General features: G+C 38.5%; 1 protein-coding gene across 2 annotated transcripts; it reads right to left on the bottom strand.

The window, feature by feature from the left end:
* Positions 1 to 794: 794 nt before the first annotated feature.
* Positions 795 to 10029, bottom strand: arid5a (AT rich interactive domain 5A (MRF1-like)). 2 transcript variants are annotated; one of them, XM_034238171.1, is made up of 7 exons: positions 9911 to 10029; positions 8607 to 8692; positions 5580 to 5748; positions 5438 to 5490; positions 3653 to 3750; positions 3406 to 3571; positions 795 to 2661 (listed from the first exon to the last, which is right to left on the bottom strand). In XM_034238171.1, the coding sequence occupies exons 1-7, from the start codon at positions 9912 to 9914 to the stop codon at positions 1489 to 1491; spliced, it is 1749 nt and encodes a 582-aa protein (XP_034094062.1). In that variant the 5' UTR covers positions 9915 to 10029; the 3' UTR covers positions 795 to 1488. The 2 variants fall into 2 exon arrangements, with proteins under 2 accessions (XP_034094062.1, XP_034094063.1); XM_034238172.1 differs by having other exon boundaries at positions 8622 to 8692; positions 9911 to 10028.
* Between the last annotated feature and the right edge of the window lie 1036 nt (positions 10030 to 11065).

Raw genomic sequence — 11065 nt, 5'->3', positions numbered from 1 at the left:
TTTCATCATATGCTGTTTCCATGGAATCGCATCACTCGCCATAAAAGACGATGTCGCTATAACTCCTATGAAAATGTTCAAAAAGTGCTCAAACTCCACATGTGTGCTAACAGTCCAGCCGTGAAGACATATACGGGACAGTTTTGAGATTTATTCAAATGTCGTTGTCATGGCAACACAATGCTCGCCATGAAACACGGTTTTCTCATAACTTCAGTGAAAATGCTCCAAACGGCCCAAAACTTCACAGGTTTGGTAACGATGCAGCCATCAACGCATCTAAGCGTATTATGGGATGTCATCAAATGCCGTTGGCATGGCGACAGATCCTTCGCCATCAAGTTAGTTCAAAAGTTTGCAGTTCAAATATTCTGCTGCTTTTCCAAGCATTTTTACTTTCTTTTCTCACACATTCAAGCCCTCAGTGTTCATGTATCATTTCAATCTAAATTCTTCACTTTCTTCTTACACATTACATTTCAGCATAGTGTCAGCTTTTCAGCATAAAGCATTCCCGCTAGCAATTTCTTCAGGAATTGCATTCTCTAGTTTATTCTGCTATTCACTTATTAACTGATCAAAAAACATATAAAACCATACAATAATGATGTCACTAACGCATGTAAGCAATATAAAAAAAATGAAATGGTGGACAAGTTGATTTAGAAAAATCTTTAATAATTAAAGAAAAGTTGTCTATTAAAAATGATGGCACTTATTGTGAAATAGTATATGATATTTTTTTCAGTATCTTTCTAAATACAAACAAGTGGTCATTTTTTTATTTTGATGTATTTTTTTATTTATTTTCTATAATTTAGTTACAAAAAAAAACAATAATCTATGAACGACAACAAGATCTTCGTATAATATCTTTAAAAAATATTAAACGCTGATCCATGGTACATACAGTATTTACACAGTGTCATAATGTTCGACTAACTTCACAATACAGTACAGTGAGAAAGTTATTTAACACAAAGTATTGAAAATCCAATGTGCGACAACTTGTCAAAAATGTTGTTTGTTCATCTCCTTATGTACCTGTTTTAGAGTAAAATATACAAAGAGTTTTTCACTCAACAAATGGAAATGTTACAGGTTATCAATGTCATAATGTTGTCATGATTTAATGTAATTACTGCTATAAAAACAATAACACATTTGCACAGTTCTGCTTTGAGTTTATAAATGATACACCCGCGTGATGCATTTGGATGATTCAACCTGTGATCCTATAAATACTGTATATCTATATCTTCATTTCCCTTCAGTGTAGTTTGGTTCAGGTCACAGAAGGTCAACACAGACACACGGTTAATGACGGTAACTGGTGAAGCCACATAACTTAAATATGTGGGTGTTACAAGCTTCAGCCGTCACCGAAATTAAAGCAACAGAAAGTGGACCAATGGCTGCTTTCCTCAATGTAAAGATGAACTTTAAAGTTATTTTAATTCAAATATGATGTTAAAATACAAAATGTAATCAAAGCTTGTGAGGGTACATTTGATGCATGGCAGGTAGGGTATATCCAGTTTGGGGATTTAACAGAGGGATGGAGTAGGGATACGGGTAAACAGCAGACCTAATGAGAGCTGAGTGAGCAGGACTCATCGGGACGTGTCGGTACATTATCTGAGAGGGAGGTAGTCTCATTCTGTGTTGGAGAAATGCCGGATGTAACACAGGCTGGAGCCGAGGGTCTCTGGACAGAACGTAGGACATAGGCAGGCTGGAGTGGGGGTGGGCCGGACTCTGCTGAGTGGGGGGAACTTTTTGCAGCATTGTCCTGGATTTCTCCCTCTTCTCTGTCTGATAAAGCCACGGTGCCGTGTTGTTCTTCTTCAGACAGGTCACAGAGTTGTCCTGCTGCATTTTATAACTCGGCCGAATAGGAGCGGGCCGCAAAAGCTGCAAAGATTTTGGAACAACTTTGGTAAAACTAGAGGTAGACGCTGGAGCCCAGTCAGATCTCACCATGAAAGAGGGGGATGAGTGCAAAGGATGCGAGTATTTGACACTCCCTTTGTGGATTGGCATCCAGTCTTTAATCTGGGCTGTGATATAGTCTGCAGATTGGAGTGTGATGTCTTTATTCTGTCCTGCAGGATCTTTTGATTTCTGACTACAGCTCACAGCCTCCTGACCACAGGGGGTATTTTTTACACCATTTTTGGGTAGTTCAGAGCTTGATGTAGGTTTTTCTTTACTTCCTTCAGAACCGTCCTCTGAGGAAACAGAGAGAGGGGAAGTGCTGCGTGAAGATGAAGGAGATGAAGGAAGCGGGGAGCTGTCAGAGGAGTTGCAGTTACGGCCTGAAGAAGAAGCCCTGGCTGGAGACTGGGAGCAGTGGATGACGGAGGGCCTTTCTTTATCCTCTCTCTGAGGACTCAAGGGCCGGTTAAGACTCGCCTGAGCCATACGCTTCTTTTTCTCCAGGGGTGAGATCACCTCTCCGGCAGCTGAGGGGATTTGAGAGGTCCAGGGTCCGGATGGAGGGACCTGGACAAGGTGGGTATAGATAGGAGAGCAAAGGCTGGTGGTGGCTCTGTTTGGTGGAGAGCAGTCTGGGTGGTGTCTATCAGAGGTGGAGGTCCAGAGAGGAGGCAGCACTGCTTCACTTTGGCTGGAGGCCTCTGGACTTCTTTGGGTGAGAACCTACAAAGCGATACAAATTATGTTTTAGGACACTTTATATGCAAAAAGGCTATATTTCTTTCTGTTAAAGGTCTCCTATTATACTCTTTTTCATCAATATATTATAGGTCTCAGATATATACAAAACATATCTTTGAAGTGTTTGGCTCCAAACACCAAACAGATCATTGCAGCATCCCATAATCCCCTCTGTTTCAGCCCTGTTTCAAAAGTGCTGATTCTCTGTCTGTTAGTTTAGATTTAGTCCTGCATCGGGTCTGGTACCCGCGGGTACTAAAGTGATTTGCGGGTGGTATTTTTTCAAACGCTGTTTTCCGGGTTCGGTTCTGGGTAAAACAAAGATGATGTGGGTCGGGTCGCGGGTGTTGCATAATAAATATATTAAAATAATAATAATTTAGTTGTTTAAATCCTCAGACCTCTCCCCCGCAGGACCGCGCATACTCATAACCTCTGCAGCGCATCAATCGGCTGCTGAGCGTGTCACAATCGAAATGGCTGAAATTACCTTGTGAACAAAAAAATCGTTATGACATCATAAAGTGGCCAAAATCTGATCAGCTCATTTTCAGACTGGTTTTTATATAAATGGATCAGGACAAAAAGAGAGAATCTTTTTTCCTGAAACTTTCAGAATCTCTTTACACAGAGGGGACACACGTTGATGTATAAAATACATGAAAAAGTGGATTTTGCATAATAGGTGACCTTTAATGATGCATTTGAATAGTTATAACATGTTACCTCCATCTCTGAATCCATGTCTCTTTCCGACTCAGTCCGTTTACTCTTTTTCTCAACCTTCGTGACCTTGCCATCCGAATTTCTCTTATATGGCTTCCGCGGTTTGCTTGGAGGCAGAGGTCGGTCCGCCTCTCCTTTTATGTGTCTCTCAAAAGGCAACACCAACCTAAAGAAACACATATCTGATTAGAAATTCAGTTTTATTGTGATGTAACGACAGGTAAGGTAGAAACAGAATCTCCCTCACTTCTCGTAGTGTCTGCGAGTGCATGTAGCAGCGCTGGTGCTTCCTGGACTTCCTCCCAGGTCATCATACACTTTCTTCCAAAGACGTCGAGCTGTCACCTGTTGGACAACAAAAGGTGGAAAAAATCTATTTAAATAAGTGTGAAGAAACTGTCTTATGTTAGGATACATAAAGGTTTATTTTCCCAGTGGTCTTCTCATGTTTAAACTAAAGGGCTGCTTAGTTTCCTCCTGCCACTAGGGGGCGCAGAAGAGCTCAAACTTAAAATATAAAACACACAACATTAACCACACTCTAAAAGCAGCTCTTAATGTAGTTTTGATGAATGATTACGATAAATAATAAACAGGGAATATTATTTCTTATTTCTCCCTGTGATTGTGTGCTTTCCTTTCCCAGATGTGTCATGTGCTTTGACCAGGGTCTGCTTTCAATTCTAGTTTTAAAACCATTTTGAGGAAGGGAGGTGGCTGGTTAACATTTAAAATGCCATGTCTGCTGTTTTTCAAAGACACTTTCATTTTTAAAGTGTACACAATGTGTGGGTGGCTTATATTGTGTTATATTGGCAGCGGAGATGTTGGTGGTGAGGGGTCAACTCTGTTTGGGGCCTCAATCCCACCCGTAATGCCATTTTAACAAACACCCTGACACATAGACTATAAGGTCCCACACTGTCAACATCAAAGACAACAGAGCAGCGAGAGCTACATGTCCTCCACTGTGGTTGAAACCTTGCACCTGACCTATATTTGTAATGTTCCACTTACGTGTAGACTCAAACACACAACACTCAAAGGACTATGAACTAAGATAAGAATCAGAAATGATGTATGGGTTCCACAGCCGGGACATTTACTACATTACAGGGAAAGGGAGGTTGAGGATCAGAGGCAAAAATATAATGTGTACGCTAATATATTAAATAAAGAGGCAAGAACACATTAATTAAAATAATTACACATCCATGGTAGCATTATGAAAGTGAGCATATAAATGAAGTGTTGGAAGAAGTACTCAGATCCTTTAACTAAGTAAAAGTACAAATACTATTGGACTTAAAATATTCGACTACACGTAAAAGTCCAAATTTTACTTAAGTAAAAGTACTCATTCTGCACAATGACCCGTTACAGAATAATATAAAGTACAGATACTTTAGGTATCAACAGTGATGTACTCGTTGTGCGGAATTGATCTTATCACAGTATTGTATTGTTATTATGTTTATTTTATTATCCTGTATATATGTCACACTGTGGGACTGCGGGAAACGGTATCTCAAGATTTCTGGATGTACAACACATGTAGTAATTTTGACAATAAAGCTGACTTTGACGTTGACTGTTTTTATAGATCTAAGATCATTACAGTCTTGTAGTTGGTCAAGGTGGACCACATTTGAAATACTGTGTAGATTAGTATACAGTACTGCATTATACCATATCAGCAGCATATCATGTTAATAAAAAGTAACTGTGAGTGTTTAAGTAAATGTAGTGGAGTAAAAAGTAGGATATTTGCCTCTGAAATGTAGCAGAATAAAGTAGCATTAAATGGAAATACTCCAAAGTACAAATATGTCAAAAAGGTACTTGAGTACAATACTTGAGTACATGTACTTAGTTACTTTCAACCACTGTATACAAGTAAATAAAAAAGCAGTCAGTGACAACATCAATTCATTGTAAAACGTATGTGTTGCACAGTGGTGTTACAACCAGAAGAATGATGTAGCAGCCAGTAATTACAGTAATATTCCACAGAAGAGTAAAACATCCTTACTGAATCGTAGCCCCCAAGTTTCTCCACAGCATTGTGGATCCTCCAGAGATTAACTGGGGGAAACAAACAGTATTAATTTCAATCAAATACCAAGTTAATATTGTCTTTCCTTCAACAGCAGGACCCGCCCCAATGAACTCACTCTGTTTGAAGCCCAGATGTGGGATCCTTTCGATGGGAGTCCCTCTGTCCTTCATGAAGGAGTGCAGACTGGATACAAACGCCTTCTCCTCCATCTGCACTTTACCGGGCCTCGCTTCTTCCTCACATTCAGTCATTGAGTCTTGAATCTCGATGACTGGGGGAGAAGCCTGGCGAGGAGAAAACAGATGCCGTATGAAAATCAAGTGGTAACACAGTCCACTGCACCGAAATAGAAACCAGTTTTACAGTTGAAGGTATTGTCATGGATGGGAAATAAGCCACACGTATGGGATGCAAATGTCTTATAGGAAACATCTAAATCAGAGAGCAGGTTTTACCGCTACTTTCAATAGATAACCGCTAAACATCCTGTCTGGAGAGAAAGCAGCAGACTTGGGGTTTTTGGTCTAGAGTTGTCAGTCTCTGGTATCGCAAATGTCACTTTGAAAAACAAATATAAGCCAAAAGAAGGATTTTAAAGACATTAAAGTGTTGTTACAAAATCAGAAGTGAGACTTTGACTGTGAAGCTAGACTTTAAGGCTGCTTTGTCATTTTCTAAGAAAGAACTAGTTGCATGTTTGCTGTTGTTCTGCAGAAATAGGGTCAGTTACTTTGAAGACAATTTAAATATACTGAGAACATGTAAATGTTTCAAGCGTTATAACCCAGACTACTTGGAACTGCAGTACAAGAAATTGACAATGTCACTATTTGTGGTTTGCAAGAAAGGAGAAATGAAACAGTGAAGACATGCAGAAACAAAGTCATCAGATAGAAACGTTTCAAGAAGTACAAAAGAACGAAGACTTGTTGCACGACTTTAAAAGTTAGATTTTGTGATTGTGCATTTAATTTATCTCTCAAAATGACTTTTGAATGTGCAACATACAGTAAGTGCTCGAAATAATTGGCGGTTGTTTATAAATGCAACTATATTGTTAAACTGTCTTTATGAGCACAACTGCCCACTCTGTAATCTGAATTGTGATAGCTTGTCAATAGAGACCACAATGGACAGTGTCAATATGTTTACTTTGAATCAGCACAGGCCAGAGCTGCTTTATTTCAGTCGCAGTCATTGTAAAACAAAACAGCTCGACGTGGTTTCATATTGAATAAAGTTCCTCTATGTGGTTCCTGGTTCCGAGAAGTAGGCCTCTAGAGTGAGTAATAGTGAAGGTGGAGGCCTCTAACCAAGCAGCACCGACTGAGTCACAGTTCAGCAGATCCCCACCGCTCCTCCCAGCTAACAGCTTCTCTGATGCTATTCTGAGTCATCTGAAAGGGGATGTTTCAATTTCACACCACTTAAAATTGTCTTCATTTTCAGAACTGTAAGGCTGATTAACATGGCAAGAAATTCAGTTTGCAGCTGCATCTAAAATCTAAAGAATGGGATGCATTTATTTAAAATGCTAAATGTTGCTTGGATCGATTGCCAACAGGAAATGTGTGCACTCAGACATTACACTGTTCCCCTTTGCACATTTCACTATATCAGAGGTGGCAGAAAAAGTCAAAAGCAGCAATACTGGCAAGCCCTGCATTGAATATCTTACTATAGTCAAATTAAACAAAGTTTCGGCATTCAAATATACCAAAATTTCCCAAAGAATAAAAGTATGTGTTATGCGTTAAGGCCCATTTCAGAATCATATTCAATTCAGAGGTTGAAGAAGATTATTAGTAAGTATGAGTAAAAGTATCAGCAATACCCTGTACAAAATACTCATATACAAGTGAGAGTCCTGCATTCAACATTGTACTGAAGTAAAAGTAAAAAAGTATCAGTATTTAAAAATACTTCAAGTTCCAAAAGTAAAAGTACTCATTATGCAAAATAGCCATTTAAGCACCAGATCTTTTTTTAATTATTTCACTAAAATGATTGATGCATTAATCATCACTGCAGTGTTGCACATAGTAAATTTAATTATCTACACACTACTAGCTTTACCTATAATGATACATTATAATGTGTGTCGTATTAGTATTTATAACATAAATATGGAATGTAACTAGTAACTAAACTATATAAAATAAATGTCGTATAACATTGTCTACAAAGTGTAGGGGTGTAAAAGTATAAAGTATGTAGAAAGACTTACGTAAAGTACTATTACCTCAATGTGTTACTTAAATACAATAGATCATTTACTTAGTTACATTACATTGATTACACCACAGCTACTGTAGTGAACATGAAGCTTATTGAATTAGGATATCTTAGCCTATATTTGTCAAAGTTTATTTATCTTTTGTATTACCTAATAATCTGAATCTGTATTAGCAGTAGATACATTTAGTGGATGGAAGATTACATTAGAAGTAGAAGTAGAAGTATAAAATGCATTAAATGCAAATACTCAGGTTATACTCAAGTAAAAGTACCTAAAAACGTTAGTTAAGTACTTCATTATTTTCCAGCACTGCTCTATATACACCGAATATCATTGTGAGACCTTCTCTTGATTTCCTCTAGTTTCATTTTTTTGGAAAGCCGTGTGGGTGATGTTGATGTCAGTGTGTGGATATGTGATTCTCACAATGATTGTCAGTGGCGTGCTGGATTGATGCTATCTGCGGGCCAGAGGTCACCACAGAAACCACCGCGCTTTCATCTAGCATCAGCTCTGGAAATTTCATGAGCGAATTTCTGCCTCTCATATTGTAACTTCTTGATTCAGTTACCAGAACAGCGTCTTGCGAAAAGCTCCTCAGTTTCTGTATGTGCAATGAAAATATTGTGGTGTGTCTGATGGGGTGAGATGTGCGTGCGATCTGTGACCCTCTCAAGATACAGAGAAGTAACACTCATTCCTTGTTAGTCATTTCACAATCAGCCATCAAGATGAAACGACTGTACACACTATTAAAACAAAATGAGCCAACGTGTCAAATTCACCAGGAAAAAGGGAAATGAAAGCAAAAAGCATGGCTCTCTGTGAGGAGTCATGTCTGTAGTCACTGATTAACTGTAACTGATGGAAATTGCCCAAACTGCTGCCAGACGGCCAACTGACTTTTGAGGTTATCACCTGCGTCTCCGGCCCTTTGTCTTCGTCACTGGAGGCTGTTTGTTGTGACGTCTCACTCTGATCCTCTTGAGCTTCATGAGAAACACAGCAAGACAAGACAGTTACTGAGAGTAGTGTGCATCTGAATTCAAAGAACCTCAGTCGAGGAAGCAAGCACTTCTTCATTACAAGAAATATTGTTAGTCTTGAATGCAAAACAGGTTTAAAGATATCTTTCAGAGGAATACATTAAAGCAGAAACTCATCACTGCTGGGGATTGGGTCGTTATTTGCGTAATTTGCTTGATGGTCGGATGACAGATAAACACAGCAAATAGAAATCTGATGAGTTTATTGTCAACTGAGTTTGATATAAAAAACCACAGGTTACAAAACCACTTCCTGCTCGTGAACATAACCACTTGTATGCTGCACTGTATGATATCAGAACACATACACTATGATATTCGAGGTGATCTAAGAAAATAAACTGCAATGTTCTTAGCCTAAAGCATTACTACTTATCATTCCTTGTTTATAGGTAACACGTGGACAGATGGGCTTTATATAAACAACACTGCACTTGTTATGTTTCTAGTATTAGAATATGAGATATTGAGCAATATTGTACTACTCAATCTCGTGTCTAATGCATGTGTCAACATTGAGGAGCACACTAATGCATTTTGTGAGAAATGAGGAAAGGATATTCAAATTACAAGCCCTGGGAATACAATGTGATTCTGAGAATGACGTTTTTTCTGAACCTCGCCGCCCTCCACCCACACTGATATAACTTGTGTGCAAAAACCAATATGCTTCTCTTTTGAGATCGCTTGTTTCCTGTGCTGTGGCTTGAACCTTTAATTCTGCTTTCAGTAGCCTCTTACTTCTCCATTTCCCGTGTGTTGAACAAATATTTTTGACAAACTGTATTATTTACCCAAGAGCATTCAAACAAGTGATGGTTCCTTTTATCCGTTTGTTTTGTTGTCAAATAACAATCCATTAGCCATTTATCATGTGATCTCAGGCAGGATATTGTGATGAAATCATTTTAGCACTTGCAGTTTATTATAAATTCCTAAAGCATTATGGTTTTGTAAATCAATTTAGTTTGTTTTCTTGATTATTAATATATTTGCCTTCATTTTGCAAAAACAGACAGTTTCAGAATATCGTATAAACTACATTAGTAACAATTTAAGTGTCTATACATGCAGTATATACCACAATATTCAATACATACAATTACATACAACAGTAAATAAGAGTATTTTTTCTTCAATAAAGTTAAAAGCTCTTCTCACCCATTTCCAGAAGTGGTCTGCTGCTCTCTGTCTGACAGTGTTTAGTAACAGTAATTCATGCAGGGCTCTCTTCAACTTCACACCACCAAACAGGAAGCTGTCTCCACGCAACAGTTTCATTGGTTGTTCTGCTCGCACCGCAGCAAATGAGTCTGGGAAACTGAGTCCTTTCTTTTGTTATTCACATCTCACATTATCTGATATCATAGGCTGACATTGTTTCTGATGCAATATTCACTTTGTAGTTCATTATCCAGTTCCTGAAAAATAAACATGAAGATGATGAAACTTATGTTTAAAAAAAATGTATTGTGCACACAAGTATGTAAAGAATACAAACACATTCCTTCCATACAGCTTCCATGATATGATAAATACAGTTTATTAACCAATGATTGTAGTCTGGTCACCTTCAGTGTATAGACTCAAATTCACCAAAATAGCTCACTTTGGGGAAGTGAAACCAACATTTAACTGTTTCCCTTTAAAGGTTTAGTACAATAACATTTCCAAAATGTTGTCAAATGAAGGAAGCCCGGCTGTGCACGGCTGTTATCAGTTCATATCATTGCTGATTAAGCATATTGGAGCTGGCTAATGAATAATCATTTTCTGTTTGATAAAGTGTTTAAAGGAAATATTTCTAAGAAGCACAACACAAAGTATGAAGTATCACAATGAGTAAGCACTAAAAGGAACCTGTTTGTGAATTTGAATTAAAGGTCCCATGACATGGCCATTTCTACTGATCATAATTCCATTGTTGAGGTCTACTAAAATACATTTATATTGTGCAATTTTCCAAACTCACATTGGTTTCTCATACAGCATCTCTGTATAGCATGTGTATTCACTCTCTGTCCTAAACGGCTTGTTGGAGCTCCATGAAATATTGGCTTGGAAGCCAGTATCCTCGAGATTGAGAAACGGCCTGTGGGTGTGAGGAAGTCCGCGGATTGGTCCAAACGTAACGGCTCCGCGGACGTAACGGCCCCGCAGATTGGTCTAAATGTTACGTTACGTTACGTCACTATACCCGAAATACGTCACTATACCCAAGAAGTAAACAATGGAAAAAGAGAAATCCCCAACGAGGCATTTTGGGGCAGCATAGACAGGTCTTTTCTGTGTTAGAGTTTTACTCGCTACAGGGTG

The sequence above is a fragment of the Gymnodraco acuticeps genome, unplaced genomic scaffold, assembly GCF_902827175.1.
Source record: "Gymnodraco acuticeps unplaced genomic scaffold, fGymAcu1.1, whole genome shotgun sequence".
NCBI lineage: Eukaryota > Metazoa > Chordata > Actinopteri > Perciformes > Bathydraconidae > Gymnodraco > Gymnodraco acuticeps.
The sequence above is the reverse complement of the archived record's forward strand: the minus strand, read 5'-3'. Positions and strand labels throughout refer to the sequence as shown.

Excerpts from the sequence above, each read along its gene's own strand:
- arid5a (XM_034238171.1), bottom strand. Across the intron at positions 5,749-8,606 it reads CGCAGGTGATAACCTCAAAA|GCTTCTCCCCCAGTCATCGA; the intron begins GTCAGTTGGCCG and ends TCTCCTCGCCAG. Across the intron at positions 3,572-3,652 it reads ACTCGCAGACACTACGAGAA|GTTGGTGTTGCCTTTTGAGA; the intron begins GTGAGGGAGATT and ends GTGTTTCTTTAG.